At 42.2% G+C, this 14,002-nt stretch overlaps 1 protein-coding gene across 1 annotated transcript in view; it reads right to left on the reverse strand.

Annotated features, from left to right (window-relative positions):
* The window catches only part of LOC115076526 (tyrosine-protein phosphatase non-receptor type 11-like), a 36,442-nt gene extending 26,194 nt beyond the window's left edge, over positions 1-10,248 (reverse strand). The window contains exon 1 of the mRNA XM_029578067.1: positions 10,230-10,248. Within this exon, the coding sequence (XP_029433927.1) occupies positions 10,230-10,248 (19 nt within the window). The remainder of the gene's footprint in view (positions 1-10,229) is intronic.
* Between the last annotated feature and the right edge of the window lie 3,754 nt (positions 10,249-14,002).

Raw genomic sequence — 14,002 nt, forward strand, 5'->3', positions numbered from 1 at the left:
GTCCTGTCTTTTATCCAATTTCCAGTCCACAATAAAACACTGCCTCTGATCCCATGACCTCCCAATTTCCTGAGGAGTCTCTCATGAGCAGCTTTGTCGGATGCCTTCTGAAAATCCAAATACACTATCAACTGGCTCACCTTTATCCACATGTTTATTAACCCCTTCAAATAAATCTAGTAAATTGATATGGCAGGACTTCCCTTTGCAAACTCCATGTGATTAGGTAAACATAAAAGAAAATGAGTGATCTCAATGGGTTTGTACTTAAGACATGATGCATACCAGTTATGGTAAAACCAAGCAACAAACTCTCGCCATGTGAGCAGCTATGATACCGTTGCAACCCAACTCCACAAATCCACCCAATCGAACCCTTTCCTATGTATTCTGTCTTCTTATTTCATCATTTCTGTTTCCTGAATTCCATTTCTAATTTGTTTTGCCACCTGTACTGAGAGGTTCCAGTCCCTGTGGAATTCAGGGTTTGCAGCTGATGTCTCAAGGCTTTCATTGTTCTCCAGCTGTCCCTTCCTCATTTTTGGTGTACATGTTGCTATATGCCCAATATATCCATGTGTATTTGTCCTGTTAGCATAATTTCTAAACGAGTCCTGGTTACACAGAGGACTATTTTAAGTAGCTGGATGTAGATATTGCCAGCAAACTCCATTTCACCATGAGATTTTGATTCAGACCTGGTTTTCTCATCTAATGTATTCTGCATTTCTCTGCACAAAGAAAATAGCTCATGAACATCCATCCATATCCTTCCTGTTCACAACCTCATTAGCCAATGGTTTGGTAAATGTTTAATGATCACTTATCCAAATTAAAGCCAAATTTCTAAATATCTAAATATGTCATAAGCAAAAGGTAGTCTGAGCTTCAGAATTTAATTTTACAGTGAAATAACTGTGAAAAAATAACTATTTAATGGCAGCCCAGATGTCTGCCCTACAGTGCTGAAAAAAGCGTGAAAAGTGGAATATCAAAATCTAAATAAATAAATACAGTAGGCCATGAAATGAACAGAGTTATTTGACTGCTGTAAGAAGCTTAAAGTACAGTCATGTGGAAGGATAGCTTCATGGGGCATGCATTGAGAATACAAACTACATGAGGGCAATACAGAATTGTTAACTCACCCTGCACTTTTCTGGTGTCCCTATACATGGAAATATATACAACATACAATTAAGCATGATGCAATCTCTATGAGAAGGCACATTTTTTAAATGGTTGGTGATCTGCCCTCATATGAGCCGGCAGAGATATGCCAGTGCTGTTTGCTCTGTACTCTTTACACTGGCCTTGCTCAGCGTTTCCATTCAGTGCTTTTGACTTATTTTAAACACCTTCAGCCTTTGCCTTCCTGAAACCACGTTACCCCTTGATGGGCTGCATGCCTTCCAGCCACCATTGCTAATCGCAAGTCAGGGATTGTCAGGCACTATAGGCACAGAAAGGATTAAATTCTAGAGGAGTCAGTCACAGTGCAGGGAAGAGAGACCAAAAACAAATTCATAGTAAGTTCTGAGCATTATAAATTAAGGAAAATGTAAAGACATTTTAGCACAGTGCAACAACATACTAAGAGGCTTTAAACTGATGAAATCTATGTTCTAGTGCCTATCTCTGTAAAATTCACCCTTTAACAGAGGGAGGGAATGGCAGGCTGCTCTAGTCTACAAACCTTTAGGAAAACCTGTAAAAGGTTGACTTTACTCTCTGCTAAGCAAGCCGCTAAACGTTAATGATGCACAAGTCTCGTTTTCCATACACTGCCGAGTAATTAACCATTAAGGGTGTGCAACAGTTTTTTCATTTTGTTTTGCTTTTGCTTCACCTGGCTAATTTCAAACAAAAACCATGAACCAACACTGACACCTTAAAAAAACAAATCAAACAAAAACAATGGGATGGGGTGGGTAACACCCCCCCCCCACAGCCTCCCCCAACCTCTTACCCCCTCTGTAGGCTTTGAGGACTCTTGCGAGGCAGGAGTGATCCCGTCGCTCCCGCCCCACTAATGTAAGTGTAGAAAATGGCCCGGGTACAGATAATTGCCAAACAACAAAATGGCGCCAACCGAGCCAACCATACAGCACTTATCTGCCATGGCGCCGGCTTTGGGTCTACAATTGCTTCTCTCCCTGAAAAGTCTTCAAAGCCTATGAATATGAATGGGGTAAGGGACGTATAAATGAAATTTTGTTCTTTTTTTATTTTCAAAATGAAAGGGTCGGAAATTTCATGAAAACTTTGTTTCGTTTCCAAGAAAAGCACATCCCTATTAAGTATCATACTAGCCTTTTAGCTTACAAAACCCAAAAACTATAATAATTTCTCTTATAAATGCCTGTCTTACTGCTCATTAAAAAGAGGCCTGAGTAAGGCAAACATCTTTCAAGATCCCAAGGATAAAAGTTAGGAAAGAAAGACTAAAGCAGGATCTGCAAGTGGCATGGAGCCTGGTGCAGAGCCCTAGAATCAGATTTACTGTTTGCCAGGAAATTCTACTTTGCTGAAAAACAAGCAGGGCAGCAGGTCTGCAAGAAGCCCTCTATGAGCTCAAACTCCTCCAGATTTCTTCTGACTGGAGCACACAAATATTTTGTTAATTGTAATTCAGGCTTCAGGTTTTTTGGTTAGTAAGATAATGTCCACAAACGTATTAACCAAAGTCCCTCATGAGATGCTTCTCAGAAAACTAAAAAGTCATGGGATAGGAGGCGATGTCCTATTGTGGATTACAAACTGGTTAAAGGACAGGAAACAGAGTAGGATTAAATGGTCAATTTTCTCAGTGGAAAAGGGTAAACAGTGGAGTGCCTCAGGGATCTGTACTTGGACCAGTGCTTTTCAATATGTGTGTGGATTGACTGCAAGCTGTCGTTCAACCATCACATTTAGTGCACATGTCCTGTCCCCAGTGTGCACAGACACATGCAACTGCCATGCAGGAAATGGGGCATCAGGCAGACTTTCCCACACACAAGCCCTTAACTCATTTTCAGTGCCACTTCCGTGCATAAAACTGGGCTTAATGCAGATAAATCGCTTTGAAAATAAAGCCTAAATGTCCAGCTAGAGGAACCTGCATTCTGATACCTGAACGCTGTAAGAGGGAGAGCGCAGGAATGCACGGGAAAGGGGCATTTTCACAAAGAGAAGGATGTCATTTCCAGTAATAAATAACATTTTATATTTCGCCTTTCTTGACCTTTCAAAAAGACTGCAGTTATTTCCCTATTCCAGAGGCCTCACCCCACAGAAAGGGAATCTCCTTTTAAACAAGAGCAAATATCTGCAGTCAGTAAAACTGGGCAAAAGCTAAGGCCCAGAATTTACTGATAGGTAAATACCGGCCTCCCACTTCTTTGTTTTCATTTGCAAATAAAATCAAAGCCACAGCAGTAGGGAGTAAATGATGCTATGATTCAGAGGTCCAGCACCCACAGTAGGTCAGGAGATACTCAACAGATGGGCGGAAGAGTGGGGAAAGCTTCCTTTGGATAAGAGGCAATAGACCTAAAGAAAAGGTTGGAGTCATAGGGGTGAATCTGTTCTGCTGTTCAAAATAGGAGGAGAATTGTGGTTTGTACAAGGCAAGCACCCTGCTGCACTCAGCTCCCATGCCTGACTGACTGTGTGCCAGCCAGCATCGTCTTTATCAGTATTAAATTCCTTTCGGTTTTACGTGCTGTCTGCATTAAATATCAGCAGTACTCGGTGGAACATTTTAATTCTCAAAACCACCCAAAGAGATGCCCAGTGTGATAACCGCCTGCCAGGAAGCAAATAGATTAGCCAGTTATTCTGTGCTTTCACAGACTCTCACTTTTCGTACTTATCGTAAAATGGATAAACAGGAACAAGACTTAAATGCTATTCGGCTTTGGAGTAGGTGTTAACATGCTTTAGAAGAGCTCAGCTAACAGGAGACTTGGGGAGCTAGCAATGGAGAAGATGTCTCTCCTGGAGCAGGAGATGTTGTGGGAAGGTGTTGAGGAGAAGACAGGAGAGAGACAGAGGCGAGGATGAGAGAGAGAGAGAGAGAGAGAGAGAGAGAAGAGGCCAGAGATGAGAGCCATCACGACACTTGAACACGTCCACAAATATTCCACATTTATTAAGATAAGAAAATGTTCAGTATAAAAGACACAACATTGTCAGTATTGCAAACAAAGACCCATCCCACAAGTTCCTCCAGTTACACACCAGGATTCTGCAGCCGTTGAACTACATGTGTTATGTCTTACATGGTCTTCAAGGCAGGTAGTGCAGCTGAGCCATAGGTCCCTCACAGAAGGCACCTCTGGTCCATGGGCCTGTGAAAGAGCTGCTCCTGCACAGTCTGGATGAGGTGGATGCATGAAAGGGTTGGGAGTAGCCATGGAGGATGAGGCACATCGGGGTGACAATGGTCACCTGAACTGAGGAGAAGAGGACTGCTATGTTGTGTGTGTACACAATATTTTTGTCGTGGCCTCATGCTATTTGGCATATAGAAGCTACTAGCTCATTGAAGCATAAAAATATATGACTTTGCATGCTCGCTAACAGTGTTCACATGTTATTTGCTCTATTTATTGTGTATTGCACATTAGGTTTTTGAGCATGCTTTTAAATTTTATTTTTTTTAGCAAATACATAAAAAAAAATGTTAGCAATAGTTTTAGTGCATAGACCCCTAAATTAAATTATTAACAAGATCCCTTTCCCAAAAATGCATATTCAGTATCGCAATTCCAGCACTACAAACTTTCCTAGGAACCAGCTGATTTTCCAATAAATGGTAAATTGTTCCCGATTTCTCAGGTGCTCATTTTAATAGGCTCAGTCTCAAAAACCTCATTTAGCATTACTAAGACGGCTGGAGTTTCACTGGCATGTTCTCCTCAGAGGCAGGCTTCAGCCAATCTCTTCCTTGCCATCACAGCTCTTCTCAAAGTACTTTATTCTTTTCACTTCCAGCTGTGTTTTGTTTTTTTTTTTAAATCTCCTTTTCAGCTGAGGACACTGCTTCTGGTGCAGGCTGGATTCGGTGCAGTGCTAAGAGCTGGCAGAAGTCTCTGCAGGATGCATCTTGGGCAGGCCATGACCCTGGGCCTGACTCATGAATGCAGGAAGAGAGCTCGCTGAGTCGAGACATTAAAGTTTCAATAGGGAAGTCCCAGGACTGCAGTTTCAAGTGGGTGTTTGGGTATTTCTGTACATCATGAGCTGGGACGATGGGGGCCACAGAAGGAAAATATTGCTTGCTTAATGTCTTTTTATAATTTCATGTCTACAGAACATTCTTATTCTAATATTAATGCAGCAGGATTATGTAAAATAAAAAACACAATCCCCAGTTCATGAGCACTGGGAGAAATGAACTTCTCGCTGGTTCTTTACTTCAGTCGGGTACGGCCTGCACAAGACATAGGCTGCTTTTCTTTGTGCTTCGAGGGCAGATGTGCATGGCAACCTGGAATTCTGCCTGCATCTCTTCCCAGGCTGCCATGCATACCTGGCACTGAGCAGCCAGCGAGCGAGAATGTTGGAATGCAGACCTGGGAAGTACAGAAACAGCAGTCTGCTGCTAGTACTTCCTTCACTCAGCTCACAGTGTAGCCCATGCAGTTTGTCAAGCTCACCACTGACTTAAGCTGAACAACATTCTGGCCATTTCCAGCGGGAGACAACTGGAAGAGTCATCACAGAATCCAGAGCAAAATGAGAGAAGACCACCAGCAGGCAGAGCGTTTCAGACCAGCAGAAATAGGACAAAACTGGTTCAGCAGCCCAGTCCCCCAGGTATAAACTGAACACATTTCCTTGTAGGCAGCTACACAGCAAACTTGGACTGCGAGGTAGCTGGAAGCAAACACTGCAAGGCCTGTACAGTCTTGTTTTTGTGATTCTGTAAGGCTCTCGCTCTAGCTAACATGTCAAACCAGTGGAACTGGTTCCAAATTACCTGCCAAGAGGCACGGCAACTATTTTGGTATTGCTGCATGTAAATTAGTCCTAACCGTAATCCACAGCCTGTTTGAAAACAAGAAGTGGGAGTCAACTCAAGTCAGGGCAGGAGTGAGGGGATGAGCAGTCCCGAAGGTGAGACTGGGGATTAACACAATGAATCAGCAATGAAGGCAAGGAGTTCTTAAAGCAATGCTGCTGACGAGCAATCTCCTGGATACTAAGCAGGGAGATTCTCCAAGAAAGTGAAGCTGCTTGCAGTAGAATGTCTTAGGCTATAAGGGGGTAAACCGTCTGGATATCGGTCTAGCCTAACCCGTATGTCAGCCCAATGAGTTATGCAACCTTAGCCTGTTCTCTTGTATAGCAAGACAAAACCACGAATTTCATTGTAGCCCAGCAAACAGCCAGCTGTGATTCCTGGACGCAGTTCCGGCTCGTCAGGCTGGCAAGGGTTGAAGACCCTGCAAAGACAGCAGCCCCTAAAGGATGACAGGGAGTCACAGCCACTGCTCAAGAGCAGAGTCTATCAGTGGTCGTACCGTGCCCCTCTGAACACAAGTTCAAAGCCAGTTCTGCAAGTAGTCCGTGAAATCCACGACTCTGCTGGCCTACACAGAATAAGCTTAGTTCTTGGACCAGTGTTTATACAACTAAAAGCACAAAGTCACAGCAAGAAGGCCAAAGGCTGGAATGATGCTTCCAGAAAAGGACAGATCAGCTCGTCAGACAGATGAGCTCTGCACTATTGGCTTTCCTTGCAAAATATGTTTATTTGTCACAGTCATCAAAACTGAAACGATCAGCTGGACACACCTGGGTAAGCTTGCATCACTCTGCAGCTTAATCCAGTATTAATTAAAGCCTTGGAGTCTCTACACGGAACTGAATCTCGGAGGAGCTACTGGAAAGTGCGTTGGAAAGTTTCCTTTCATCAGATGCTAATCATCAGCACCAGAACCAGAATTCTCCAGGAATCCTACAATAAACTGAAATGTATATAGAATTAGGAAGAGAATGCCATGAGGAACCGACAGCTAAAATTCACCCAGCCCCCTCTAGGGTGGAGGATCCTTCTCCTGAAACCGTTGCAGGGTGGAGTCTGGAGTCGAGATTGCAGAGCACTTTCCAATACCCATTGTCTCTCGAGGACGACGCGTGGCCTACCACATTGTTAACCACTGTTGCACTTGAGCTGTCAGCCGGTAACTCAGAGAGACCAATTAATGCAAGAAAAAGTGAGAAGCACATAGCACATAATCAGCCAGTATCATGCAAAGGTCTACCAGGACAAGGAAAACCCAACTCACTATTACTACGTCTCCTGGTTTTCATTCTGTTGACTGGAAGCTCTGTGATTTATTACAGTAATGCCTCTTTTGGTCACTGGCTTGAGTCTGGATAGGTTAAAAAAGATGGGGCATCACCATCTCATGGTTTTCTGTGGTGGTATTAGTCCCATTTCCTCTGCCCATATCAGCATGAGGAGACTGGCTTCCTGGATGGATATAGATTTAGAGCCAGAAAACTTTATCAGTATGTCAATGTTACATGCCCTGTCAAAATAATCTACAGAATGATTCAAATAAAAAGCTAGGGAAAGAAAGCTTCAGTAATGAATGCTCCTTTCACTGCTGGGCAAGTTTGCACTAACACTACTTGTACTGCACCTGTTTGATGAACGGAGGAGGATTTCATCTTTTTAATTCTGCCATGGCACATTTTTTTTGGCTTCTGAATTTGAAAAAGAGGATTTTTCCTCATTTTGCCTATGGAAAAATTATTTATTGACTACAGCCTTATGAGAGAAAGCAAAAGGATTATCTCCAGTTCAATGGCTTATGGAGCTGCAAACACTGCAAAGCAATGAAGGGAAAGGCAGAGGTCAACAGGAATCTCTAGCACCACAACACAAGTAAACTGGGCAGAGACTAGCTAGGTCTTAGGAGCCTTAGCTCTCCTCAGAGGCTCCACATTACATCATTCCCCTCTACAGAACGAGCATGCACAGAATCCTTAGCTTCCTTTAAGGGGAAGATATCATATAGAAATAGTTCCTATAGATACCAAAACTCAAACTAGCCAGGTACTCTCTTCCTATTGGCTGATCACTGGTAAGACACGGCGCCGTGTCAGAAAACTGTCAGCCTGAGCAGAGGATTCCTGGCAGGGAGCAAAGACGGAAGCTCCACGCCATTAATGAAGACAGTGGCTGGGTCCAGCTCTAAGCACTGATGCCATGGCCCCTCTTCTCTTCCCTTCTACCTTGACATTGCTCGCAGTTTTACTTAAAAGGTACTGAGAAGTATGCCTCCTTTGGGCAGTCATGCAAATCTCTAGAACCTTCTATCCTTTTCCTGTATTTGAATGTTATCTATAAAACAAGGGTCACTTCCTGTATCCAGAGAGATGCTGGTCAGTTTGTAAGATGAAGGGCACCCAGTACCCAGCATCTCCCGAGAACACTTATATTGACCAATAAAAATACATTATACTTTTACTGAGTCTAAGTGTTCTGGTGTCCCTGGCCATAAGCATAGCGTAAGCTTTACAGTACCAGATCTCAGCAGAGGTCTTGCCTATGAGGCTTTCTTGCTAGATATTAATTCATTATGCCAAGGTACACAAAATGTCAAAGTTTTACTTTCTAACACAAATTATGAACACTGTTGATTTATGAATCAATTCACCCATGATAAGGACTCAGGAAAATGTTCTGACAAAAATATTCACTGCTGCACATGAATAAAAATAACTGCATCCTGCATCTGAAAAAAAGCTGCCAACAGGCCCCAAGCAACTTAGCAACCCCAAATAAACTCCCTCTGCTCCACCATGTAATATATTACAATAAGAAGGAGCCTCATTGTCCCTTTTTTCATGTCACTCCACTGACATCAGCAACATCTGGCATTGGACGGAGAATGCTCATTGGATGACGTCAGCATGAAGTATTGGTAAGTTGCCCAAATCACTTGGCTGTGCTTCAGTCACCGCATCACCAGATTTAAGTGCTCAGATGCACGTTAGGAAACAGTGGGAGAAAAAGCAGCATCAATACACATATAGAAAACCACTTACCTGCCTTTAATAAAACCAGAAGTGACTTATGACAGCACAAGGTATAAAGCCAAAGGTATCTAAACTAAACTAAAAACAAAACTCAACCCTTTTCCTTGTCTGTGCTCTACCTGCTCCTTATCTGATGGACAGTTCTCCCCCTATAAAGCACTGGCAGCTCTGATGGCAAATACCATTCAATTGTCAACCCCTGCAATGCTTTTATGGGCTGACAGCAGGGACCTCCCCATATAATCTGACAACACCAATGCTGCAGAGCACCACACCTCTACTCCTGCATTCATACATTGCTCCCCTCCAAAACAGACCTGGAGGCGCCTACAGCATCACAAGAGATACCACATACACCTTAGCAGTAAATCCAGCCCATCTCTCCCATTTTTCCAGATCCGAAGAGAGATGCTGCATGTTGGCTCGCACCTCTGCGTTTGGTAGTTTTCAGGACAAGCTGCATTTAGATGCAGTATTTATGATTTGGATAAAGTTTGTCCTAAGATTAGTGTTTATTTGCCAATGCTAGAAATTGCTTTTTGCTAATTCACGATACACCTTTTTATCGAAAAGCTGCAACTGATCGCTGTTTATATGCTGCTATGCTAATTGGCTGCAAACAGCATTTCATATGTAAAAAGGCAGGCAATAAATCCAAATAAATAAGACAGGTAGGCAATCCTTGCATGTGAAAAAACTTGTCATGTCTAGAACCAGAAGACCATTCACTCTTCCAGCCCTTTCCTGTTACAGGGGCTGCATTGTGGTGCTTTCTTTGTGTGCATCATACTTCAAGATTTTCTAGATTTGGAAAGCCATTTCCAAGGGTAAAAGAGTGCTTTAGCCACGGAAATAGGTTTTCACAAAATTGTCCACCTGATATGCTTAGGGCCTATGTGTGTCCAATTTTACCCATAGTTCCAAGGAATGTTCTCATGGGCGGGGTCTGGAATTTGTAAATAATTGTCCATTTTGAAAAGTGCAAATCTTTTTCCTGAAACAAAATGTACATACAAATTAGCAGGGGTAACTGTGAGCAGGTAGTTTTGGTGAGAAATTTTTCAAAGGGATGATGTACTCTACTCTCCCTCTGAAAACTGGTGTTAGGTCTACAGGTAAAAGTACCCATAGACTTCACACCAGTATGGACAGTTAGGCTCATTACTTCATGTCTCTATCCTCTGTACCTGTGCTGATCTGTGTCATTGTTCTGTCTGTATTTTGGGCATGGTTGGTTTGCATGAAAAGAAAAAGCATGTGCTGTTTGTGCTTGGATTAAGCCTCATTTTGATGTAGCTACAACCTGTTTTGTCTTGTGTTGTATCATCTATCCTGTGAACTCTAGCTTTCTACTCTGCTCTTTCACCCTAGCTTGATGGACTCTATAACAAGGTACCATCAAGCTAGGCCGAGATAACATAGTACAAAATTTCATCTTTGTGAGACTTTCCTCACTCTAAATGAAGTCTAATCTTCACCAAGGCGTACTGTGCTTTTCATCTGTCTCACTCTGCATGATAAACTGGCCCCTAAACCCTAAACCACCACCAACACCTCACCTCGAACTATTAAATGACCATCCTATAGGCATATAAACACTTGTCTACTAGGAAGGCCTTATAGATAGTCTCTCTCTCTCTCTCTAATAGGAATTATTGTGGGGTGAGATACAAAATTTCCATAAACACGCCCCTTTTTCTTAGCGCGGGCGTTATGCATGCGTTATTATCGCATTTTGATGAATCTAGGGGTAAGTTAGCAGGCTACTTCCAATATTCAGAGTTGGCTGTATTACTTAGCCAGCTAAGTCTGGTTGTGCCAAAGACCTGTTCTAAAATTAGCCGGCTATATTCACTAGTGCTATTAATCAAGTTTACTTAGGGAACAGCCACTGCTATTAATTGCATCAGTAGCATGGGATTTTCTTGGTGTTTGGGTAACTGCCAAGTTCTTGTGACCTGGATTGGCCACTGTTGGAAACAGGATGCTGGGCTTGATGGACCCTTGGTCTGACCCAGTATGGCAATTTCTTATGTTCTTATGGTGCTGGACCATTGAATATACCTCCAAAGTTTATCTGGCTAACTTTGCTATCCAGACTATTTCTGAATATGGACCTCCTAATGCTTATTTTTGTATGTATACCATAATATCCTTTCTTGCAGGGATGGCTGTGTATGCATGAATAATGGGAATAAGTTCAAGACTAGGTTTGTACATGCAAAGCGTGGGTACAGGTAGTGTTTGCATGTGAAAAAGGATGGAAAGATGAGATAAGATTGATAGGAAGGGGCATTTGAAGTGAATGAAAGACTTAGGTTTGCTGTGTAGGTGATAGGGCCAAGGAAAGCACTTTTTAAAAGTTAAATGACAGTGCCATGATCTGCTGGGGAAAAAGCAGTACTGTCTCTAAAATCTTTCTTTGCCATAAGAAAAACACGCAGCCAATGATTTTTTTCATAGTTTAAAGTTCTTTCATTTATCCATCTCATGGCACATAATACAGTAAAATGGCAAGACTTTTTTTTAATGTAGATTTGCCAATTTAGTTATTGGCAAAAGAAAATGAAAGTGAAAAAATTGCTCTTACACACTAGAATGGCTACAAATCAAAACCACATGATTCGTTGAGTAAGCCCTTGTGGGTCAGTTTGCAGATAGTATTTGCAGCAGGGAATTATCATACCTCATTACTTATCACCACTGTACAGCACTGCATACATCCAGTATAACAATAGGGGAGATATGCTGGAGGTCTATAGAATAATTAAGTGGAATGGGTAAACTCGAATCGGTTGGGGGACGCACAATGAAATTACTAGGTGATACACTTAAAATTAATAAGAGAAAATAGTTTTTACTCAACGCATAATTAAGCTCTGGAATTCACTGCCAGAGGTTCTGGTGAGAGCTCTTAGCAGAACTGCATTTACAAAAAAAAGTTTGAACAAGTTCCTGGAGGAAAAGTCCATAAATCATTATTAAGGTGGAGTTGCAGAAATCCCCTTCTTATCCCTAGGATAAGCAGCTTGGGATCTTTCTACCCCTTGGGATCCTGCCAGGTACCTGTGACCTGGATTGGCCCCAGCTGGACACAGGATACTGGGCTTGATGGAGCCTTGGTCTGACCCAGTATGGCAAACTTATGTTCTTATTCTTATAAATAGCTGACATAAGTTAAGCTTTCCTGGTCATCGGGGTTGGCAGAATTTGATGGAACTGACAAGTAGAAACAGTGAAGTGTTTGTTATTATTATTTGTATGCAGTATTTGCCTGTTTGAACTATCGTTCATTCAAAGTGGGTCACAGGGCTAAAAACCAGAGGAGTGCTACAAATTGGATAATAAAGTATAAGGTACAGGATAAATGGTTAAGAAATCACGGTACAATAACAAAGATAAGTATGTGGTGAATAGGGTAAGACTAGAGGTACAATAACATCAGTAGACAGTGGAATAGGGTAACAAATTAGAGAGAAGATATATGGAAGCAGGTAAATAAATGCCTTTGTCTAGTCAGTGGGACCGGTGCACTGAATAGCCTGGAGTTCATCTCTTCCATGGCGTGACTGGCATTGTTCGAACAGCCAGGCCTTCGCAAGTTTCCTGAAATGTACAAAACCCTTCACTAGGAGAAGGTGGGGCAGCTGCTGAGAAAACCCAGTCGGGTGTCCGATCTTTTGATGGAAGGTGCGATTTTGGATGCTCCTTGGGAGGATCGTAATGACCTGGCGTGTATTAAGAGAGTTGGTCTTTTAAGTACTCTGGCCCATTTCCTCTTAAAGCTTTGAAAGTATTTACTTTTTCTGCCATCATCACCATGTACTATATTATGGGCACTAACAAAAAGGAGAATACGACCCAGAAATCTTGTTTGCTCTGTGTGGTTTCCTGGTTAATATCTCCAGCGGAGACCCATCATTCAAAATCTCTGAAACATCAGTGCACAAAGGAGGAGAGGATACATTCCTAAGGGGAAAAGCCAGCTCAGTAAGTTTCTCTAGCATTCTAGAGAAGAATTCTTGTTTGACGCCCAATTAAGGACACAAACCAGATGGAAATATTGAACTATGACATGAGATTTGTACATTCAAGACTGGAGGAAAAGTCCATTAAGAATTATTAAGGTAGACTTGCAGAAATCCACTGCTTATTCTTGGTATAAGAACATAAGAACTTGCCACACTGGGTCAGACCGAGGGTCCATCAAGCCCAGCATCCTATTTCCAACAGTGGCCAATCCAGGCCATAAGAACCTGGCAACTACCCAAAAACTGTCTATTCCATGTTAATGTTGCTAGTAATAGCAGTGGCTATTCCCTAAGTAAACTTGATTAATAGCCATTAATGGACTTCTCCTCCCAGAACTTATCCAAACCTTTTTTTTAAACCCAGCTACACAACTGCACTAACCACATCCTCTGGCAACAAATTCCAGAGCTTAATTGTGTGTTGAGTGAAAAAGAATTTGCTCCGATTAGTTTTAAATGTGCCACATGCTAACTTCATTGAATGCCCCCTAGTCCTTCTATTATCCAAAAGAGTAAATAATCGATTCACATTTACCTGTTCCAGACCTCTCATGATTTTAAAGACCTCTTATCATATCCCCCTCAGCCGTCTCTTCTCAAAGCTGAACAGCCCTAACCTCTTTAGCCTTTCCTCATAGGGGAGCTGTTCCATCCCCTTTATCATTTTGGTCGCCCTTCTCTGTACCTTCTCCATCGCAACTATATCTTTTTTGAGATGCGGCGACCAGAATTGTACACAGTATTCAAGGTGCGGTCTCACCATGGAGCGATATAGAGGCATTATGACATTTTCCGTTTTATTAACCATTCCCTTCCTAATAATTCCTAACATTCTGTTTGCTTTTTTGACTGCTGCAGCACACTGAGCCGACGATTTTAAAGTATTATCCACTATGATGCCTAGATCTTTTTCCTGGGTGGTAGCTCCT

Source organism: Rhinatrema bivittatum, chromosome 15 (assembly GCF_901001135.1).
Source record: "Rhinatrema bivittatum chromosome 15, aRhiBiv1.1, whole genome shotgun sequence".
Lineage (NCBI taxonomy): Eukaryota > Metazoa > Chordata > Amphibia > Gymnophiona > Rhinatrematidae > Rhinatrema > Rhinatrema bivittatum.